The sequence below is a fragment of the Eschrichtius robustus genome, chromosome 9 (assembly GCF_028021215.1).
Source record: "Eschrichtius robustus isolate mEscRob2 chromosome 9, mEscRob2.pri, whole genome shotgun sequence".
Classification (NCBI taxonomy): Eukaryota; Metazoa; Chordata; class Mammalia; order Artiodactyla; family Eschrichtiidae; genus Eschrichtius; species Eschrichtius robustus.
In genome coordinates, this window is record NC_090832.1 from 44,639,126 (window position 1) to 44,663,820 (window position 24,695).

A 24,695-nucleotide genomic window follows, 5' to 3' on the forward strand; every position below is an offset into this window, starting at 1 on the left:
TAATAACTCCAAAGATGATTCTGATTCAGATACTACTATAGGACTAAAGTCCATTTTACTCTTGACTATAAAATGGGCTTCTGGTTTTGTTAAGACTTAAATTTACTATGCCCGAAGGCTAGAATTCAGAAGGTTTAATGCTCTGTTCGCCTCAGTCTTCTAATATTTTATATGAATGACAACCCTTAGAATTCAAAAGCCACCAGTCTCTAGCACAGAAATTCCAAGTTATTCCAATTCCTTGCATATAAACCCACACCTGGGTACAGCAACAGCTGACCTTCCAGTCTTGGTGTTTTAGGCAGAATTTCTCTCCAACACTAAATGATTTTAAACATGTGGCCTTCTTCCCACCAATAAGAGGAATTGAACATTTTATATCTGAAATTTTAAGATCAGTTTATTAAGTTCAGTGATGAAAGCCATCAGAAGAATAGTCTCCTGAAAATTATTTTTTCTTAGAAAAAAGAAAGGAAAATCAACACCCTCTTAGCATAGCCACAGATGCTATGGCAGTCAAGCCTCTCTGAAGACGGGACAGTCCATCAGTCGGTCAAGTCACTCTCCCGGTCAGCAGGATTGTAGTCTGGATCATCCTCATCATCCTCCAGCTCCAAGTCATCCATTTCCTGGAACAAAGACTCGTCTACCTCCACGTTGTTTCCAGCTGCAAAAGACAGAAGATTTCCCCTGCAGTCTTACACTCAGAAATAAAAGATACAACCCAATGGCAGTACCAAACAGAGACTTCTTAAATGTGCATCGGAGGTGCAAGTGACGAAATCCTGAACTACTACTCATACCAGCAGTGATGTGCATTGGTCAGCAGAGACTCACACATTTTAAGAGCAACTTCATGCTTCCAGTTCATAGTCTAAAGAATCCAGCTACAAAAAAAAAGCCATTCTAGAATGAATTATTTATGATCTGGCATGTTATAAGTTGAAGACAATGATGATACAAAGTTGATTATCACTGACCATGAGACCTGTACCAAGAGTTTATCTCTTCTAATCCTGGAGATATATACATCATTAAAGCTCAACTATACTTATAATTAATTGGCAAATTTGATCTTCACTCTCACCCACTTCCCCTGTAACCAGTGGTATGCCTTTCTAAGATTCCAAATGTCTAAGCCCTATAGGCAGTAACACCCAGGCTTTGTATGAAACATCTTCCCTCTTCAGTCTATCTGTAGTAAATAAAGTAGGATATTACAGTGCTCTGAAATCACCAAACATTGTTTACCTTCTTTCCCTCTCAGACTCTAGTCCACTGACATTCAACTCAATGAGAAGGAGTCTTCCTTCATGCCTAAGAGCAGTTCAGTAATAAAATACAATTTGTTAAGTCCAAGCCGAAGAATAACTGACTCAGCCTGGGAGAAGTAGTGAAGCCCTCACAGAGCAGAGGACATCTGAAATATCTTCATGATAAATTTGAATCCAACCAGAAGAAAAGGAGCCAGGATGAAGCAATTCTAGGTAGGTTATGCAAAGGCAGAGAGAAGAGCTAAGACCTTGAATACTTCTAAGTGGAACACAAGATTCTTGAGGAAAAACATCTGGAGATAACACAGATGAAGGCCAAATTGAAGGACTGTGCAGGTCAACCTCTCCCTCTAAGCAGCAGAGAACCACCAGAGGATTGTATGGAGAGAAATGGCATGATTACACATGGGTTTTAGAACTACCACCTCAGAGGTGGTGACTACAAGGTAGGTAAGGGCACCAGGAGGAAGAGACTGAGGCAGGGAAATAATTTATGAAGCTATTACTAAAGTCCCGTTGAAAAATAACAAAACTTTCAAATTAGGAGGAAAGAGCTGAAAAGACATTTCAGAGGCAGAATCAACAGAGAGCTTCTGGTAAGTTACTGGATATAAGGAGACACTTGATCCATTAGACAGGGAAAAGAGTCAAAAATGAGTAAAGACAATAAAACTTTTAAAGTTCAAGAGAGAATGAGACTAAACTTTCTGGATCTAAAATTTCTCAACAAAATAGAAAGTAAAATAAGCTCCTAAAATGAGAGGGAAGATAGATGAAGATATCCTTGTTTTCTGTTTTGCGGGTTTTGGTTTTGGAATTTTTTTTTTTTTGGAGACTAAAAATCTTAGAACAAGAATGTAATAAGACATTAAAAAAAAAAAATTGCTCAGTGTCAGTAGGAGCACAGCTCAGGTTAAGAAGCATGATTTAGCAGTGGGCCACCTCAACAGATAGTTGATTCTTAACCTTCTTAACCTTTTCCAGAAGGTAGTCCAGGAACAAGGTCGAAAGGCCAGATGCTAGAGGATCCCCAGCTGGCATAATGGGCATGACAGAAGGATGACGAAGTACAGAACCCAGGGAGCTACTGGAGGGGTGACTGAGTAAGGAGCTCAGTTTAAGAGATACACATAGGGCTCAAGCTCCATGAGGGCAGGGAAATCTGTCTAAATTGTTCTCTGCTGTATCCTCAGCGGCCAGGACAGTGCCTGCCTTACAGGGATGCAATAAATATTTGTGGATGGATGGACAATGGATGGACAAAGACAGCAAGAGCATAAGGGTCAAGATAAACAAGAAAAAGAAAGCACAAGGGACTAGAGGTTCCAAAGACAGTGAGAGTGAAATAAAATGTACGACTTTTGGTTAGTTCTACGTTTGAGGTTTTTATAAAGCTCCATGACAGACCATAGATTTATGATACTAGAAATTTGAAGAAAACAAGTCACTTGAGTCATAGTGACCTGGTTAACTAGTTGTTAAGAGGCAAATGTGATCATATTGTTTATCTATTGCTATCTTTGATGTTGCTTAAGTTATCATAAAACTTTAAAAAATACATTGCTGTGGGGAGACCTTCAAGATGGTGGAAGAATAAGATGTGGAGATCACCTTCCTTCCCACAAGTACATCAGAAATACATCTACATGCGGAACAACTCCTACAGAACACCTACTGAACGCTGGCAGAAGATCTCAGACTTCCCAAAAGGCAAGAAACACCCCACATACCCGGGTAGGGCAAAAGAAAAAAGAAAAAACAGAGACAAAAGAATAGGGATGGAACCTGCACCAGTGGGAGGGAGCTGTGAAGGAGGAAAGGTTTCCACACACTAGGAAGCCCCTTCGCGGGCGAAGACTGCAGGTGGCGGAGGGGGGAGCTTCAGAGCCACAGAGGACAGTGCAGCAACAGGCGTGCGGAGGGCAAAGCAGAGAGATTCCTGCACAGAGGATTGGTGCCAACCTGCACTCACCAGCCCGAGAGGCTTGTCTGCTCACCTGCCGGGGCGGGCGGGGGCGGGGAGCGGAGGCTCAGACTTCAGAGGTCAGATCCCAGGGAGAAGACTGGGGTTGGCTGCGTGAACACAGCCTGAAGGGGGCTAGTGCGCCACAGCTAGCCGGGAGGGAGTTCAGGAAAAAGTCTGGAACTGCCTAAGAGGCGAGAGACCATTATTTTGGGGTACACAGGAGAGGGGATTCAGAGCACCGCCTAAACGAGCTCCAGAGACGGGCGCGAGCCGCGGCTATCAGCGCGGACCCCAGAGACGGGCATGAGAGACGCTAAGGCTGCTGCTGCCACCACCAAAAAGCCTGTGAGCAAGCACAGGTCACTATGCACACCTCCCCTCCCGGGAGCCTGTGCAGCCCGCCACTGCCAAGGTCCCGTGATCCACGGACAACTTCCCGGGAGAACACACGGCATGCCTCAGGCTGGTGCAACGTCACGCGGGCCTCTGCTGCCGCAGGCTCACCCCACATCCATACCCCTCCCTCCCCCCGGCCTGGGTGAGCCAGAGCCCCCTAATCAGCTGCTCCTTTAACCCCATCCTGTCTGAGCGAAGAACAGACGCCCGCAGGCGACCTACACGCAGAGGCGGGTCCAAATCAAAAGCTGAACCCCAGGAGCTGTGCGAACAAAGAAGAGAAAGCGAAATCTCTCCCAGCAGCCTCAGGAGCAGCGGATTAAATCTCCACAGTCAACTTGATGTACCCTGCATCTGTGGAACACCTGAATAGACAACAAATCATCCCAAATTGAGACGGTGGACTTTGGGAGCAACAATATATATATTTTTATCCTTTTTCTCTTTTTGTGAGTGTGTATGTGTATGCTTCTGTGTGTGATTTTGTCTGTATAGCTTTGCTTTTACCATTTGTCCTAGGGTTCTGTCTGTCTGGGTTTTTTTGTTTTGTTTTGTTTTTAGTATAGTTTTTAGCACTTGTTATCATTGGTGGATTTGTTTTTTGGTTTGGTTGCTCTTTTCTTTCTTTCTTTTTCTCTCTTTCTCTCTCTCTCTCTCTCCTTTCCTCCCTCCTTCCCTCCCTCTCTCCCTTGCTCTCTCTCTCTCTTTCTTTCTTTCTGGCTGACAGGGTCTTGGTGCTCCAGCCAGGTGTCAGGCCTGTGACTCTGAGGTGGGAGAACGGAGTTCAGGACATTGGTCCACCAGAGACCTCCCAGCTCCAAGTAATATCAAACGGTGAAAGCTATCCCAGAGATCACCATCTCAACGCTAAGACCCAGCTCCACTCAATGACCAGCAAGCTACAGTGCTGGACACCCTATGCCAAACAACTAGCATGACAGAGACACAACCCCATCCATTAGCAGAGAGGCTGCCTAAAATCATAATAAGGTCACAGACTCCCCAAAACACACCACCGGACACAGACCTGCCCTACAGAAAGACAAGATCCAGCCTCATCCACCAGAACACAACCTCTAGTCCCCTCCACCAGGAAGCCTACACAACCCACTGAACCAACCTTAGCCACTGGGGGCAGACACCAAAAACAACAGGAACTATGAACCTGCGGCCTGCGAAAAGGAGATCACAAACACAGTAAATTAAGCAAAATGAGAAGACAGAGAAGCACACAGCAGATGAAGGAGCAAGGTAAAAACCCACCAGACCAAACAAAGGAGGAGGAAAGAGGCAGTCTACCTGAAAAAGAATTCAGTGTAATGATAGTAAAGATGATCCAAAATCTTGAAAACAGAATCGAGAAAATACAAGAAACGTTCAACAAGGACGTAGAAGAACTAAAGAGTAAACAAACAATGATGAACAACACAATAAATGAAATTAAAAATTCTCTAGAAGGACTCAATAGCAGAATAACTGAGGCAGAAGAATGGATAAGTGACCTGGAAAATAAAATAGTGGAAATAACTACCACAGAGCAGAATAAAGAAAAAAGAATGAAAAGAATTGAAGACAGTCTCGGAGACCTCAGGGACAACACTAAACATACCAACATTCAAATTATAGGGGTCTGAAAAGAAGAAGAGAAAAAGAAAAGGGGCTGAGAAAATATTTGAAGAGATTATAGTTGAAAACTTCCCTAATATGGGAAAGGAAATAGTTAATCAAGTCCAGGAAGAACAGAGAGTCGCATACAGGATAAATCCAAGAAGAAACATGCCAAGACACATATTAATCAAACTATCAAAAATTACATACAAAGAAAAAATATTAAAAGCAGCAAGGGAGGGCTTCCCTAGTGGCACAGTGGTTAAGAATCCGCCTGCCAAAGCAGGGGACACGGGTTTCAGCCCTGGTCTGGGAAGATCCCACATGCCGCGGAGCAACTAGGCCCATGAGCCACAACTACTGAGCCTGTGCGTCTGGAGCCTGTGCTCCGCAACAAGAGACGCCGCGATAGTAAGAGGCCCGCGCACCGCGATGAAGAGTGGCCCCCGCTTGCCGCAACTAGAGAAAAGCCCTCGCACGGAAACGAAGACCCAACACAGCCAAAAATAAATTAATTAATTAATTAAAAAAAAAAAAGCAGCAAGGGAAAAGCAACAAATAACATTAAAGGGAATCCCCATACGGTTAACAGCTGATATTTCAGCAGAAACTCTACAAGCCAGAAGGGAGTGGCAGGACATATTTAAAGTGAGGAAAGGGAAAAACCTATAACCAAGACTACTCTACCCAGCAAGGAACTCATTCAGATTTGACGGAGAAATTAAAACCTTTACAGACGAGCAAAAGCTAAGATAATTCAGCACCACCAAACCAGCTTTACAACAAACGCTAAAGGAACTTACCTAGGTAGGAAACACAAGAGAAGGAAAAGATCTACAATAACAAACCCAAAACAACTAAGAAAATGGTAATAGGAACATACATATCGATAATTACCCTAAATGTAAAGGGATTAAATGCTCCAACCAAAAGACAAAGATTGTCTGAATGGATACAAAACCAAGACCCGTATATATGCTGTCTACAAGAGACCCACTTCAGACCTAGGGACATGTACAGACTGAAAGTGAGGGGATGGAAAAAGATATTCCATGCAAATAGAAATCAAAAGAAAGCTGGAGTAGCAATTCTCATATCAGACAAAATAGACTTTAAAATAAAGACTATTACAAGAGACAAAGAGGGACACTACATAATGCTCAAGGCATCAATCCAAGAAGAAGATATAACAATTGTAAATATTTATGCACCCAACATAGGAGCATCTCAATACATAAGGCAAATGCTAACAGCCATAATAAGAGGGGAAACTGACAGTAACATGATAATAGTAGGGGACGTTAACACCCCACTATCACCAATGGATAGATCATCCAAAATGAAAATAAATAAGGAAACACAAGCTTTAAATGATACATTAAACAAGATGGACTTAATTGATATTTATAGGACATTCCATCCAAAATAACAGAATACACTTTCTTCTCAAGTGCTTATGGAACACTCTCCAGGATAGATCATATCTTGGATCACAAATCAAGCCTTGGTAAATTTAAGAATATTGAAATCATATCAAGTATCTTTTTTGACCACAACGCTATGAGACTAACTAGATATCAATTACAGAAAAAATATCTGTAAAAAATACAAACACATGGAGGCTAAACAACACACTACTTAATAACCAAGAGATCACTGAAGAAATCAAAGAGGAAATCAAAAACTACCTAGAAACAAACGACAATGAAAACACGATGGCTCAAAACCTATGGGATGCAGCAAAAGCAGTTCTAAGAAGGAAGTTCATAGCAATACAATCCTACCTCAAGAAAAAAGAAACATCTCAAATAAACAACCTAACCTTACACCTAAAGCAATTAGAAAAAGAAGAACAAAAAACTCCCAAAGTTACCAGAAGGAAAGTAATCATAAAGATCAGATCAGAAATAAATAAAAAAGAAATGAAGGAAACAATAGCAAAGATCAATAAAACTAAAAGCTGGTTCTTTGAGAAGATAAAATTGATAAACCATTAGCCAGACTTATCAAGAAAAAAAGGGAGAAGACTCAAATCAATAGAATTAGAAATGAAAAAGGAGAAGTAATAACTGACACTGCAGAAATACAAAGGATTATGAGAGATAACTACAAGCAACTACATGCCAATAAAATGGACCACCTGGAAGAAACGGACAAATTCTTCGAAAAGCACAACCTTCCAAGACTGAACCAGGAAGAAATAGAAAATATAGACAGACCAATCACAAGCACTGAAATTGAAATTGTGTTTAAAAATCTTCCAACAAACAAAAGCCCAGGACCAGATGGCTTCACAGGCGAATTCTATCAAACATTTAGAGAAAAGGTAACACCTATCCTTCTCAAACTCTACCAAAATATAGCAGAGGGAGGAACACTCCCAAAGTCATTCTATGAGGCCACCATCACCCTGATACCAAAACCAGACAAGGATGTCACAAAGAAAGAAAACTATAGGTCAATATCACTGATGAACATAGATGCAAAAATCCTCAACAAAATACTAGCAAACAGAATCCAACAGCACATTAAAAGGATCACACACCATGATCAAGTGGGGTTTATCCCAGGAATGCAAGGATTCTTCAATATACGCAAATCAATCAATGCGATACACCATATTAACAAATTGAAGAATAAAAACCATATGATCATCTCAATAGATGCAGAAAAAGCTTTTGTCAAAATTCAACAGCCATTTATGATAAAAAACCATCCAGAAAGCAGACATAGAGGGAACTTACCTCAACATAATAAAGGCCATATATATATATTTATGATAAAAACCATCCAGAAAGCAGGCACAGAGGGAACTTACCTCAACATGATAAAGGCCATATATATATATTTATGATAAAAACCATCCAGAAAGCAGGCACAGAGGGAACTTACCTCAACATAATAAAGGCCACATATGACAAACCCACAGCCAACATCATTCTCAGTGGTGAAAAACTGAAACCATTTCCACTAAGATCAGGAACAAGAGAAGGTTGCCTATTCTCACCCCTATTAACATAGTTTTCGAATTTTTAGCCACAGCAATCAGAGAAGAAATAAAAGGAATCCAAATCAGAAAAGAAGAAATAAAACTGTCACTGTTTGCAGATGACATGATACTATACATAGTGAATCCTAAAGATGCTACCAGAAAACTACTAGAGCTAATCAATGAATTTGGTAAAGTAGCAGGATACAAAATTAATGCACAGAAATCTCTTGCATTCCTATATACTAATGATGAAAAATCTGAAAGAGAAATTAAGGAAATACTCCCATTTACCACTGCAACAAAAAGAATAAAATACCTAGGAATAAACCTACCTAAGAAGACAAAAGACCTGTATGCAGAAAACTATAAGACACTGATGAAAGAAATTAAAGATGATACAAACAGATGGAGAGATATACCATGTTCTTGGATTGGAAGAATCAACACTGTGAAAATGACTATACTACCCAAAGCAATCTACAGAGTCAATGCAATCCCTATCAAACTACCAATGGCATTTTTCACAGAACTAGAACAAAATATTTCACAATTTGTATGGAAACACAAAAGACCCCGAAGAGCCAAAGCAATTTTGAGAAAGAAAAACGGAGCTGGAGGAATCAGGCTCCGGACTTCAGGCTATACTACAAAGCTACAGTAATCTACACAGTATGTACTGGCACAAAAACAGAAGTATAGATCAATGGAACAGGACAGAAAGCCCAGAGCTAAACGCACGCACATATGGTCACCTTACCTTTGACAAAGGAGGCAAGAATGTATAATGGAGAAAAGACAGCCTCTTCAATAAGCGGTGGTGGGAAAACTGGACAGCTACATGTAAAAGAATGAAATTAGAACACTCCCTAACACCATACACAAAAATAAACTCAAAATGGATTAAAGACCTAAATGTAAGGCCAGACACTATCAAACTCTTAGAGCAAAACATAGGCAGAACACTCTATGACATTAATCACAGCAAGATCCTTTTTGACCCTCCTCCTAGAGAAATGGAAATAAAAACAAAAATAAACAGATGGGACTTAATGAAACTTAAAAGCTTTTGCACAGCAAAGGAAACTATAAATGAGACGAAAAGACAACCCTCAGAATGGGAGAAAATATTTGCAAATGAAGCAACTGACAAATGATTAATCTCCAAAATTTACAAGCAGCTCATGCAGCTCAATATCAAAAAAACAAACAACCCTATCCAAAACTGGACAGAAGACCTAAATAGACGTTTCTCCAAAGAAGATATACAGATTGCCAACAAACACATGAAAGAATGCTCAACACCACTAATCATTAGAGAAATGCACAATCAAAACTACAATGAGGTATTATCTCACACCAGTCAGAATGGCCATCATCAAAAAAATCTACAAACAATAAATGCTGGAGAGGGTGTGGAGAAAAGGAAACCCTCTTGCACTGTTGGTGGGAATGTAAATTGATACAGCCACTATGGAGAACAGTATGGAGGTTCCTTAAAAAACTACAAATAGAACTACCATACGACCCAGCAATCCCACTACTGGGCATATACCCTGAGAAAACCATAATTCAGAAAGAGTCATGTACCACAATGTTCACTGCAGCTCTATTTACAATAGCCAGGACATGGAAGCAACCTAAGTGTCCATCAAGAGATGAATGGATAAAGAAGACGTGGCACATATATACAATGGAATATTACTCAGTCATAAAAAGAAACGAAATTGAGTTATTTGTAGTGAGGTGGTTGGACCTAGAGTCTGTCATACAGAGTGAAGTAAGTCAGAAAGAGAGAAACAAACACCGTATGCTAACACATATATAAGGAATCTTAAAAAAAAATGGTTCTGATGAACCTAGGGGCAGGATAGGAATAAAGACACGGACATAGAGAATGGACTTGAGGACACGGGGAGGTGGAAGGGTAAGCCGGGATGAAGTGAGAGAGTGTCATGGATTTATATATAATACGAAATGTAAAATAGATAGCTAATGGGAAGCAGCCGCTTAGCACAGGGAGATCAGCTCGGTGCTTTGTGACCACCTAGAAGGGTGGGATAGGGAGGGTGGGAGGGAGATACAAGAGGGAGGGGATATGAGGATATATGTATATGTATAGCTAATTCACTTTGTTATAAAGCAGAAACTTACACACCATTGTAAAGCAATTATACTCCAATAAAGATGTTATAAAAAAAAATACTTTGCTGTAGTTTAATGTATAAATTGATCAAACATGAGAATTTATTCTTCAAAATGTGTTTCTTTATAGCCTTGGGAGGAAAAACTTACATTAAGTTACCACTATGATTTTTATGGTTTAACGTTAAAAACAGCACATTATGTACATGTGGAATTCTAACATTATCTTACCATCTTCCAAGAACTGAATATCAGATGTGTCGAGATTATGATCTGTTTCAAATAGCTGTCTCCCTAAAAGAAATAAACATATTTAACTCGAATGGCATACTTTTCCTCCATCTTCCCTACAATGCTTTAAACAGTAGAATAATATAAACAAGTTATAAAAAAACAAGTCTTAAAACCTGTTTTTCCTGTGAATTTCAATCAATTTATGAACTTAGTGAGTAGCTAAGAGGCATATGAAATGTATTTGCATTAAAATGGAACAAGTGAAAGCCTAATCTGCCTCAGAGTCCTAGAAAAACAAACGGGTTTGACTCTACCACTCCTAAGGCTTGTGATCCTAAAAGTCACGGTAGTTGTATCTTAAGATCTATCCACTCCAATATTTAGATGAAAGATAAGCCATAAAAATTAATTATAATTATGTGTGAAGAAACATCACCATATGGCGAGAACGCTTTCTCTTTTTGCCCTAAGTATATTATTATACTTAAGATGCCTAAGTATATTATTTTCTTATAGAAATCTGTCCAAATGATCTCCTTGCTATATAAGAAATAATATAGGAGGGCTTAAAGGGAACGGGATATGAGGGGTCATACCACTTAATTTATTTTTTCCTGCTTGTTCTTCTTCTTTCATTCGTTTCTTTTTAATTTCCAAGAGTTCTGCATCAAACTTGGCCTTCCAACTTAAGAAATTCTCGATTGTAACAGGAGTGCCATGGAATAATTGCTTAGAAAAGAAAAAAGACACATCACCAGATAAATGCTACAACAGTTAGAAAATAAAGCCTAATGATCTTCTAGACAAATGAATACAGCCACTTACAGGAAAAACAGAAAAATGGTTTCAAGTTTAAAATATTTAGTCTGATTTCTGCCTGCATTGGCTACTCTCACTGGTTTTGGCAATTTACTCTGGAAAAGTCCTTTTTAAATTTTTATTACAAAAAAGCAAAGATAATATGTAATGTGTCCCCATTGCTATTCACTGTTAAGAAGAAAGTTGCTACTGTCAATATTAATATGTTTAAATACACATCAATTCATAACACTAACATCATTGTTTATCTTTTTTACTTCATTTTAGGATCTAAGGTTTTCTTTACATTTAGTAAATATTTAAATCACTCTGGTGGAGGCTTTATAATTCTAAACTCTCTACCGTAAATGAAATAGTTTATATTTCTTGATTTTACCTGCATGAGCTTTATGAACCTTTAACTAACTGATTATTAATCATTATTTTGCCATGCACACCAACTAAATGAGGGACCTTCTAAAATTTTACTTAGTAAAGCTTTATTAAAATTTACTTGTGCTTCTTTTTGTGATTCCCCCCAAATTACTGAAATTTCCAAAAGCAAAACCCAAAAAAAACCCCAAAAAACAGATTTAAAGAATAATGAAAGAAAACATGACTTTTAAATATACCTTTTCAGCTTCTTCTGCTTCTTTTTCTTTTTGTTTTTTTTCTTCTTCTCGTCTAGTTTTTATTTGATCTACTATTTCATTTAATTTTTCTTGCACGGCTGTCACTAAAGTAAAGATCATCACCATACCAAGGTTTTCTTCTGCCTATGTAACCAAAAATGAAAAAAAGGTTGTAGTGAGAAACATAATTCTCAGAAAAATAAAAACAACTAACTAACCAGTGGGGGAAAAAAGGTGTTTCAGCATAATCACTACACTCCATACGTTTATAACATGATTACTAATTCAGTTACACCGTAAGTCTGGACTCTTGGATCACTTAAGAATTAAGCATATATATATAAAAATAACATCTTAAATTTTAAAAAGTCTTGTAATTTGCTGTATTCAACCTAAAACAGAGAAAAAAAGAAATTTCAATAAATTCTATGTAATAATCATAAATGTAGGTAGAATTCAGAAAACCCTTTTTTCTACAGTAGCTAGCAACATCAGTTCTCCAGCATGTTTTCATCATTTTAGTTTTAAACCATTACGAATAGAAAGAAAAAAAGATACATAAAGATAAATCATAAAAGTACCTACATTCTTTATTGTTGTATTATATTAGAAAATCACTTTGCCCTCAAAATTCAGTCCATTGTCAGAGCTCTTAAAATACCCTCAAAGAACTAAAATAATGATAACATACTGGAGAACTGATAGTGCTAGCTACTGTAGGAAAAAGTTTTCTGAATTCGCACCAAAATGTTATTAGGCATTTATACCTGACTGGTGACATTAAGGGTAATCTTTATTTTCTTCTTCATTATTTTCCGTATTTTCTGAGTTTTCTATAATATAAATTTATTATTTTGATAACTAAAAATTAATATAACTACTTTTAGGGGAAAAATACAACTATGTGCTCTATCTCTGATCTCAGGTGAGTATCAGAAAGAAATCAAAACTTTCTTTTCGAAAGAAAGGAGTATAAACGAAATATAAAATGCATATTAACAAAATCATTCAGATCAAATAACTTACATTAATATATGACTGACTGAATACAGTATATTGTTCCAGGCTCTCTGCAATGTTTTTACAAGAAGCATGTTAAACCAAATATATAGAATTAATATAACTTCACACTGGGTAACGGAGTGAACAGGGCCCAGGATCAGCATAAATTCATGTTTGATATATCCTTTCCCTCTTCATTCTCTAATAGCTCCAGATATTTTTAAAATGTCAGCATTTAGAGCACCTATAGTCCTTGAAATAATACAAGTCACATTTATGATGGAGACATGTTTTCTGTCAGTTCTTCTTAGAAAACAAACAAAATCAGGACTTCTGCTTTTAAGATGGTGGAGTAAGATTTTACTTGCCCTCCCTACTCCCTACTCTGAAGATCCCATGAAAACTCTCTACCCAAGCAAGAGAGAGCTTTAAATATCCCCCACGCCCAAACTGTGAGTAGCCCATCCCATCACAGAACTAGCCAGGTAAGAACTTTCTGATACCCATCTTTTTCTTCCACACAACACCTCCTCTTGGAAGGGTCATAAACCATTGTTGCTGTTTGTAAGCTTAGAGAGCAGGATAGGAAAGAAAAAAAATCAATCACCACTCCTCTTACCAAATTATAGGCAACTAGCCTGCAAAAGGTCAAAGGGGTTAGGAGTTTTAATTTTTTTTTAAGTTGGAATTTTTAAGTGCACATGGGACTAGGCATTCTGAGAACAAAATTTTAACTGTGTTTATAACTTAGAGTACCTAATCAGACTTTTTATCACCTACAAGTCACAGGGTTAACTGAGTTTCAAACAAGGGTATAGGGAGAACTTCTCTTACTCAAATTTTAAAGGTACAGTGGGAAACAAAAATAAAGATGCTTTGTGAATATATATACACACACACACATCATGAATTTTGCTTGTTCAAAACACTTGTTATACATATTGCTTGTTATACATATTTAATAGCGTTTTCTGACTCTTAACATTACTGTATAATATTTAAGGCCAATAAAATAATGCCATTACAAAACTTGTTATTTCCTTACCTGTAATGCTAATAATTTTAAAATGTCTGAGACATCATTATCATCTAGATTTAACTGAGAGAATATTTCATAAAGGGGAGCTTCATCTGGGTATTTTTCACTGTATGTAAACTTGAGGGTAGTCTGGACAGCTAAAGACACAAGATAAGAGATTGATATGAATACCTTAAAACGTAAAATACAGAGAGGTCAACATCTTTGTTGAATCAGTAATTAATTTACAATGTGTCAATGAAAAGTAGCACAACAGATTTTCCTACAAAGAAAAACAAGGTTACTATGAGACCAGATAGATAATTACTAACATAAACAACATGCACCACAAATATAAGTGAAAACAAATCATAGGGATACCAAAGATCACTTCTAACACATGAAACGCATCTACTATTTATGAGTACTTTATCATATTGCACATCAGAGAAAGAGAATGAAGAACAAATTCATTTTAAAACTCTCCTTAAGATGAACAAAAGGCACTGAATATAACACATAGAAAAAGTACCACCTTAGGCTCATTTTCAGGCTTCTACCAGAGCCAGCTCCAGTGCACAAGATCTGACTTTAGCCCTGAAGTCCATACTGCTATCTGCACAATGCCAGCAGGGCATCGCTAAGGGGTTGCTAGAGTACACAGCTGTGAACTGGACAGTTTGAGAGGTTGTCTGAGAAACTTTTAACCTGACTCATCCATACATGCTCCCCCAGTCTTTTGGCCTGTGCCAATTCACAGATCTGACACTGGTATAGGTGTGAGATTCTTACAGGCGCATTAGTGCAAAGTATCTCTCTGCTACCTAGCATGATGAATTCTCAATTTCACCAACTAAGCAGTAGGGCTAAACATTTTCTGTTAAAACTTACTAGTCAAAATGACCCTTTGTCTAGATTTTGCTTTTCCTGTAACTCACATTTTAATTATTAAAACCTCCTGATTTTGATGATTTTAACTGAAATCTAGATTTCTCTCCATGGGAATGAAAAAAAAACACCTCAAAATGTGCTGGCTTGATATTTTGTTTTAATTTTTGTGTATGATGTTAACAAAGAAGTTTATATAATTATATATAAATATATATAAATATCTATCTATATAAATATATGTAAATAACTGTATCCAACAGCTTTTTAATTCAGATTTCAGTAATATCAATACTAACCTCATTTTCAATTCTACAAGAATTGAGTTATCAAATGATACCACTAAAACGGTATTACTGAATACCTATGACAGAATTTTAGTTGACAGGAAAAAAAAAATCCTTGGGGTTAACACCAACTTATATAACATTCTTATCAAATTACAATATTAACTGAACTGGACTAAACGCAGAAAAGAACTTAAGACACTCTTCCCCCAACATGTACCAAACAAATTAATTTTAATTTATTAGTTTTATAGCTCCTTTATTTCAATTTGTATATTTGTCTTAGTTCTACACTTGTATAATATTGGTTTTTATTTGGTTTTACATATACACATGCTTAAATAACAGTACAATATCCATTCTAAACAGAGGGGAAAAATGCAGATAGGTATTTATCCGACCCAATTTATAACAGCAAATGTCCAGTAAACAATCTAAATATCCAAAAAGGAAAAAGTCCATGCTATGCCAAGGAATACCACACAACCACTAAATTACGTGTGCATGCCAAGTGTTCTTGACAAATATGTCCTACCCTTTTTCTATCTGCTATGTTGTTAATGTTTCTGTTTCACTTTTAAGAATTAAGCTTACTGTCAGAATACATCTCCTTGACTTCCTCTTTGTTTCTCTAGAAGTCATTATTCCATAGTAAATACTGACTAGAAATATGTAACATTCATACTAAATTCTTAACAGCACCTTAGCACCTCCACACATGCAATGTCCAACACAATGGCTGCAGAATGAATAAAATTCCCGAGAGAAGGGCTTAGAAAACCTAAAGTATTTTTGATTAGACTTACTTTCATCATTTTCTCCAGCCTCAGATGTCACAGTAATGGTGAAGCTGGGTGGATTTTCTGATAATACTGCAAGAAATTATACACAGAGGTTAAGTTATTAAGATGCTTCTTAAGGCACATGCTTTTCCTTATGAGCAAAATATCAATATCCAGTCCTGGAAACTGATCCCTAGCCTGTATTTCCATTTCCATAAATACAGACTGAATAGAACAATTCAAACAATAAAACGTCCATCAATTTCTATTTAAATCTAGGGTTTTCTTTAATCTGGGGAAAAAAATACCTATAATAGATACCCTCTTTGAGTTTTATCAAATCAATTAAAATAAGTAATTTACTTTTTAATTCAAAATTTCCACCTATACATGGAAAATTACATTCTAAAAAATTTCCAAATGAGACGGCAAAAAAAAAAAAAATTGATGTTTCTCATCAGAACCTACCCCCTCATAAATATTCAGTATTATCACCAATTTTTATACTTATATATTCCGAAATATAATTCAGAATCTCCACGACAAACAGTAAATATTAATTTGTTAGAGTCTGTGTCTTCTAGCTCTCTCTTTCTTCTATATCATCTCTAGAACCAAGCTTTATTCTTTCACAAATTATTGAAAATCTACCATCTTTCATGGAATTACAAAATTATCCATGAATCCAAGTATCAAATTACTTATAATTTGTTAAGCAAGACATGTCAATCAACATTTACATAAATAAGAAAGCTTTACATGCTATTTTGCAGCCTGAAGTCTATCTGATACTATTTACCTGTTTATGATCTATTCCCCCACAAGAATACTGTAAAAACTCTGAGAACTCCTAGATCAGTGCCTGGCAGTATCTAGAAACTCAATAAAGTTTGGCTCAATGAAAGAGCTAAACTAATATTCAGAACCATTAGATGACTAAACAAGGAAAATTCAAGTCACCCTTGATTGCTGCTGAGCCCACAAGAAAAGTCTGTGCTTCACTTCAGGCCTGGGAAGCCCTGACCCCGGTGCAGCTCAGCAGCCTCTTTCGGACGTGAAAGAGTAAGGGGATCTCTGAAGAAGTCACCACAAAAACTACTCAGCTTTTCCTATTCGAGAACTTCTGAAGTCTTCATAAATAAATGAATTATCAATAAAATGAATTATCAATAAAAGTTTCAGGGGACTTCCCTGGCAGTCCAGTGGTTAAGACTCCGGCGCTTCCACCACAGGGTGCGCGGGTTCGACCCCTGGTAGGGGAACTAAGATCCCACATGCCATGCGGCACGGCCAAAATGTTAAAAAAAAAAATTCAAGACATAGTCCCTCATTTTAACTGAAGTTTAAAAGTACTTGAAGCAATGATGAACATCTATGATTAGTGCAAAGGTGTTTGTCAGGAAGATAAGAGACTCACTGGACTCATATTTTAATAGGCCTCAGGCAGTCCAGCCTATGCTGAAAAAGTCCCTAAAACGTAATTATAATAAAGCTTTTATAATATGATTGGCCCTACCTTTTTTCTAACAAACGTGTGTAAAATATATTTGATGTACTTCATTCCTATTTCTTTTCATGACCGACCTTAGCATTTACATGTCATGAAATATAAACATTGCAACTGTAGAAATAAGGGTTCAACTCAATGACATTCCAACTTATTATCATTTTCCAGGGCTCCATGAGGCTGTAATTTGGCGGTTACTTATAACCAGTAACAACAGCTAACATTTATTGAGCACTACTTTGCACCTGTGCTGATCTATGCATTTACACAAAGATCCTTTACTTCTCACATCAAAATCGTGCTTTTATACTGTTACCATATTTCACCAAGTTTAAGATGCCATCAATTATGTGATGCACCCTACTTTATGTACCACTAAGAAAGAAAAAAGAAACTGCCAATTAAACTATGATATGTAATCAATTATAAGACAAATTCATATTTCAGAAATGTTTACATGTAAAATTATGCCTTCGAATCAGTTAAATATAGTATCATCCCAATTTTATAGATGTGGAAACTGAGATAAAAGAGCTATATAGCCAGTAACTGGCAGGACTGAATATAAACTGTATAGAGTTTCATTTAAAAAGAAAAAAAATTTTTCCAGCTGAGAAATTCCAGGGAAGTCATTTGAGCTAGGTTGTGAATTAAGGCATACTGGTAAATAGAGATGGAGAAAAGGAATGCAGGATAGAGTAACACGGCAAAGGGTATAATGGTGCGAAAGCTTAAGGAATATGCAAGGAATTAGAAATTATTCCACTAGTGAATGTATATGCGGTGAATAAAACAAGTTGAAAATACACAGCTGAAAGTTTAGCGTGGACAGTGATAGCTTTCTTTAGCAGAAGTAGTAACGTCAGAATTCTATTTCTAAACACAGGAGATAAATCTAGCCACAGTGCATAAAATGGAAGGGGAAAAACAAGACTAGATGCAGGATGAAACTTGATAGTTACTGAAATCGTCTCAGCAAAGTTAATGAGGTTCTGAACTAGGCTGGTAGCAATGGGAATAGCAGAGAACAGGGAGAAATCTAGGATGGTGATGGGTGACAACTTGAATTTGCAGGCAGTGCCACTAACAAAAACCAGAAATAGAAAAGAAAAACCAGATGTATTTGAAGAACACAGGGTACTTTCATTTGGAGGTATCAAGTATGCAATCAGAAATGGGCAAATGGAGCTAAAGAGAGTTGGGCTTGAATTTAATTTGGGATCATCCACAGAGAGGTGATAGCTAAAGCCATTCGACTAAATGAAATTGCCAGAGAGAATACAGAGAGAAAAATAAGGGCCAATGTCAGCTATGTAAGGGATCTTAAATTTGCGGAACAAAAGTAAAAGGAGGAAAAAGTGCCAAAGGTTAAAAGAAAAGCAGCAGCCATGACAGGTAAAAACAAACTCAAGAGAAGCCTATTTTATTTGTGAAGCCACCTAAGTACCAAGAGATCCAGCTCTGACATGGCAGTGTCTACGTGCTATATGTGTCTGAGTAGCTGTTGGTGGGGGTAATGGGGAATGAACCATTGGCCTGTAAGATCATATCTAAATCCCTAACAAGGCTCTTTGTGATCTGGTCCCTGCGTACTTGTCAGGTCTCATTTTCCGTGAATCTCACTTTACCTTCTAGCCATACCCAGCTACTTGTCCTTTGAACACATTTGGCTCTCACAGAGTCATGCTTCTGCACATACACCCCATCCCCCAGTCTCATTCACATAACTCATCACCCCTCAGCTCTCCAAAACAACTCAGAACGTCCCCTCTCCCTTTGCTGTGGCTGCATTCTATATGAACCTCCATGAAAGAATCATCACATTGTGTTGTAAATTATTTATCTGATATCTTTTCCCAAGAGATTGAGCTTCTAACAATACGTATACTAAATATTTGATAAATGAGGAACCCATGTGGTAAATGAGGACATGGGAATGCCAGCAAGAACATCACTGAACTGCCTGACCTTGGGAGCTAGACAGAACAGGGAGGCAAGATGAACAAGAAAGAAGCTGATAAACTATCAAACCATGAGAATTCATGATGAGAGGCATGTTCACTAAAAGCATGGGAATGAAAAACCGTAGGGCTACAAAGCTTAGAGAAAGAAGGAGGAATTTCAGAGGCCAAAATTTTAAAGACGGCCCATCCAAGCTGTGGCTATGGCCCCATGCAGTTGGAGGAAATGGAAATCAAAACTGTTCGTTGATAAAGACAGGAGTTATGAAGCCATGTTATTAGAAGAACCCACAACTAAGATGGTAAATTTCTAGTAAAGAGTATCTTATATTTGTTTAACAGTTATAAAGTTTTTACACTTACATTATTCCGTATTAAATAGATATGGAAACTGAGGCTTGGAGAGGTTATATGATTTGTCCAAGGACAAAGAGCTGATACGCATTCCAACAAACTGCCATTACAGAGAGAAAATTGTGAACCAGGAACAAACAAACAAACAAAAATACTGGAGAACACTGCTAATATCCACTCTCCCCTTCTTCCAGTTATACCATTTTTAATTGAGCACACTGCCCACCCAGAATGAAGACCGTCTTTCCCAGCGTCCCTTCCAGTTAGGTCTCACCAAATGACTGAGTTCCAGCTAATGGGATAGAAAGAAATAAGCCCTTTGATAGTTTTGAGGAAATTTCCTTAAGAAACTGCTGTCTTTTACTTCTTCTTCTTCTTTTTTTTCTTTCCTTCATTCCTTTACCTATCCTACTGCCTGGAAAAGGAATGCTGCCATCTTCACCATGAGCATGAGACTACATCTTAGGGATGACAAAGAACTAAGAAGCAGCCTGGGTCCCTGAAGAATTATTGCACCAGAGTTACACATCTATCGTTTATGTGCAAGAGCAATTAACTTTTACCTTTTTAAAACCAGTTATTTGGGGTTTTCTATCATAGCTTAACCTAATTTAAAAAAAAAATGGAAAAGGGATAATATTCCAAAGCTTGGAGGTTACTAAAATAGGGAAACTTACTGAATTGAACTTGCAAAGATGAATTATTCCTGAGTTCTCATGAAGCAATAATCCTATCGCAATGCATTACACACTGTGAGTTGGGGCGAGTTGAGGAAAGATTAGCTTTCACTAGAGACCAGACTTCCACCACTGTGAGTGGATCAAAATACTTTTGAGAAAAAGAATAAGGTTGTTGGGCATTGTGGAAGGAACCAGTGGAGGAGCAGAAGTGTTAGGTGATATAGGGGCAGATGATGGTAAACTAGACAGAATTTAGGATTTTGTAAAGAGCAGAGAACATGGAGGTAGTAGCCGAAAGGTACACTAACAGGACACACAAATGACACTAAGGTTTTCACAAAGAACCAGATCAGCTCATGTTAAAATAAGTCCCTTTGGGTCTTAGAAAGTGACTGTCCTAGAAAAACTGCTTTCACAAGATGACTTCTGCCCCATCTCTAAGATGCAATTTTAACTGTTAAGCTCATGGGTGTTACTTAGAGGTACTAACATAAGCAACTACAGGATTACCTACCCCTCTTTGTAAGATCAAACAGAATTAAGGGAACCTGACTTTTGTTCAGCCTAAAGCTAACCAATTTGTTCCAACAAAACACCCGATAGCCAGGATTTTGATACAGAAATGGAAATAACCAAATTCAACTACCTTAGCAGGACCTTGTCAAGTGAAGCACTGAAGGAGAATGTGGTATCAGGAAAGTCCATTTACATTTTGGGAGACTAGTTGTTAGGAGGACTGGATCAATGTGCAGTCAAGCTACAGAATAGGCACAAAGAAGAAACTGTATTATGATCTGTTATATTTCACAACAAATGCAACATGGGGCCAAAAGTTCTCTGCAAATAGTCAAGCAACAATTCTAAAGTCAGGTTAGGTCTATGTGCCTAGGACTATGGCTGGCTGAATTGTGCCTCTTCAGCATCCACAAGGGGGTCATGATGTACTTAACAAAGGCTTCTCTGTCAGCACTCTACCACGTACTTAAAAAAAAGTATTTACCAAATCTAATATTCAATGTGATTCAAAATGACATTTGAAAACTACCAATTAGTGTTCCTTGGCAACCTGACACAACCAAGTTCCCTTTCTGAAACCTGGTATGAAAATATTAAAGTATGAAATCATCAACACGAAAGAAAGCTGTAAAACAGTAAACCTTGCAAATCCTCAAAATTTCAAAAGACCAAACATGGAAATATATGATTCCAAAGTCCTCTGCCTCTTCCTTGAGGTATCATACAGAACTTGATCAAAGTTCCTAAGGAACTATAAATCAAGACATCTCATTTTAACTTATTTAATGCAACTGTAGGAATGCTGATAGGAATTAGAGACAGATGGGCTCAGCTGACACTGCAGAATACTTGATGCGTCAAAGATTCACATATTGTCTTTCATTACCCTGGCTCAGAATCCTCAAGCACTTCTGCATCTGACAAGAATTTCACATACTGAACTATATCAGAGCTTAGTACAATTTGAAAGAACCATCCAATTATTCTAGGGTTAAAAATGTATCACTGTCATAAATGTTTATGTGCACAGTACTTAATGAGTGATACCTTATGCCCAAAGAAATGAAAACAACAGCACATCTTATGCTTTCTTAACTCTGCCTACACTGTGTTCATGTAACACATTTCCAATGTACTAGAAATGACCAAACGTCATGATTAAGAATATATCCAACAACTGACCCTATATTCTATTTTATTTAGACATTGATATATAAGCAAGGATAGATAAGGGAGCCAGACTCCATACACACTCACCCAGTTAATGACACTCTCAAACCCCTCTTCACTCATCCCCTTAATATCCTCACAGCACAGTTGTACTGCTGTTGAGAGAGAACATGAACAGGACTGGAGCTACACAGGGGTAGCTGAGAGACATCTGCCTGTTGGCAAAGCAGAACAAAATTTGCTACCATTGCAAGCAGTGATCAAAGGGTAGAGCTAAGAAAACTAAGCTAAACAATGAAAAGGGAGTTTATGAGTTAAAATAACATTACCTTACACTCTGAATTCTGACAATCAGTGAGGGACAACACTCAAAGGAAGGGATAGGGAAGGTAAATCCCACAAACCTAGGCTATACTCGCTCATACTGGCTTTATTAGATCACCTCTCAAAAACTGAGTGTAAAGTGAGAGAAGCCATATTGATATGGTTATCTTGCAGCATTTTCAGAATCATCTGAAGGCTTAATACTGAAGAATTCTCTTCCTTTAAAATATACCAAATGAACTTCTCATTAATATTTTACATATTTTAGCCCAACTTACCAAGTAATCTTCTGCTGCCCCTCATCCCAGCTGGAGCTGGATCCCAAGCCCCAGACCTTACTCTTATTACCAGTCCTGCCACTAACTTGCTGGCCAACCTAGAGCAAGCACTTACCTCTCCTGAGCCTCCACTACCTTGCTGCTAGCAAGAGGAAGCCAGGCCTGATGACGTCTGATATCCTACTATTGGTCTAATTACCTGTGATTTTACAGTGGACCTGAACTTTGGGCCACCTCATTCATGGGGCATTCTGCATAACATCAGAATGTACAAAAAAAAAAAAAAAAAAAAAACAAAGAACGAAAGAAAGAAGAGAAAAGAAAAACGACAAACTTCAGGGACAACGCTACTCTCAAAACGGATTCTGGGTAACTTTGAGAATTCTGAATCCCACAAACTTTAAAACACCATCGTCTGAAAAACAGCTTCTACCTGAATAGAGGTGAAAATGTGAAAACTCACACTTCTGCGGCTTTGGAAAGACTACTCCCACTTGGAGTATCTATATTCGTGTATTTCACTAAATCTATATTCGTGTATTTCACTAAACCTCGGGCTGCTGTTAAGTGAATGAAACCCTCTGGTTTTGCCCCCGACTGAATTCCAGGCCCGAGACTCCAGGGACCTCGCCAGCCTCGCCCGGACTTTCAGATTTCAGGGAACAAGCGAAGAAGAGAAAACAGCCGTGGAGTTACTCGTAGATGCCTGAACCCTTGAGGAAAAGTCGAGAAGAGGGCGCGGTGGCCACGCGGCCTCTCCGTTCCCTTCTCCATCCTGGCCCGGGATGCCGAGGGCCGTGGAGGTGGCGGCCGGTCCCACTCCACCCCGAGTAGCTGCGGGCCCGCGGCCGCGGAAGTCACCTGTGAAGGAGTCAGGGTAGATGGACTCCAGAGCCTCCAGCTCGTTGCGCTGCTCCTCGCCGTAATCTGTCATCGCGGCCCTCGCTGCAGCCCATGGATCGCCCAGACACCCAGGCGGCGCGCGGCAGCCGGGACCGCGGCGCGCTGGGAGAGCAGGCAGCTGCCGGGCGGGCGCAGGCGCAGAGTCCCCGGCTGAGAGGCCGGAGGCCCAAAGCCAGGCTAGGCCTGCTGAGCCGCAGCCCAGCGCCTGCCTCCGCCTGCTCCCTAGTTCCGCGTTCGACTCGTTGGGCCTGGCCGGTGGGCCGCCTATCCCACGCCCGCCCGGGATTTGCAGGGATGGGGAAGACACCCGGTCTGGCATTTGCCACGGACACCTAAGGATTGGTTCCTGGGCTTTGCAGGGCCTGAGCCTGAGAAGCCCCTCAGCGCCGCATCCTTGCCCGACTTGTCTGGGCTTAAGGCCGGCCTGGCGTGCGGGGGCGTGACTGTGTAGCTGGAGGCGGGACACTGGGGGCGTCCACAAACTTGGTCGCTTCCGGTTTCCGAGTTACGATCTTGTGGCAGCGGCAGAATGGGCAAAGGCACGTCCTAGTGATGGCTAATGGCGGGTCCCAGGTGATTTCTACGTTCCTGGAACCTCCAAGTTCTTGGCATCCCAGGAGAGTGTAAGATCCAGTGGGCAGAGGAGCAGAAGCTCTGTTAGTGCATCGGGCGAGTCCAGAAGGAACGGCCCAACTGCAGAATAGCCAGAGTGAATCCGGGGGAGAAATCAACTGGAAGTCCTGAGATCTGGGTTCTAGATTCGGATTCCAGGCTTCACTTTTGAATTTGTAAAATGAACGCGGCAGGATACAGATCTAAATATTTCTGTGATAGCAATCTATGAACTGATGGAGGGGGTGTATAATTGGGGTAACAGTTTTGATAAGTAATGTGAAAGTAAGTATAAATACTCCGAAAGATATTCAGAATTTTTCATTTGGGAGAGTGAAACTGAGGAAATAATAGTACTTAATGTCTATATA

At 38.8% G+C, this 24,695-nt stretch overlaps 1 protein-coding gene across 2 annotated transcripts; it reads right to left on the reverse strand.

The window, feature by feature from the left end:
• Positions 1–387: 387 nt before the first annotated feature.
• Positions 388–23,947, reverse strand: RWDD1 (RWD domain containing 1). Of its 2 annotated transcripts, XM_068551172.1 has the most exons (8): positions 23,671–23,828; positions 22,295–22,422; positions 16,044–16,109; positions 14,090–14,220; positions 12,043–12,186; positions 11,209–11,341; positions 10,610–10,672; positions 388–667 (listed from the first exon to the last, which is right to left on the reverse strand). In XM_068551172.1, the coding sequence occupies exons 5-8, from the start codon at positions 12,166–12,168 to the stop codon at positions 546–548; spliced, it is 444 nt and encodes a 147-aa protein (XP_068407273.1). In that variant the 5' UTR covers positions 12,169–12,186; positions 14,090–14,220; positions 16,044–16,109; positions 22,295–22,422; positions 23,671–23,828; the 3' UTR covers positions 388–545. The 2 variants fall into 2 exon arrangements, with proteins under 2 accessions (XP_068407273.1, XP_068407272.1); XM_068551171.1 differs by lacking the exon at positions 22,295–22,422 and having other exon boundaries at positions 23,671–23,947.
• Between the last annotated feature and the right edge of the window lie 748 nt (positions 23,948–24,695).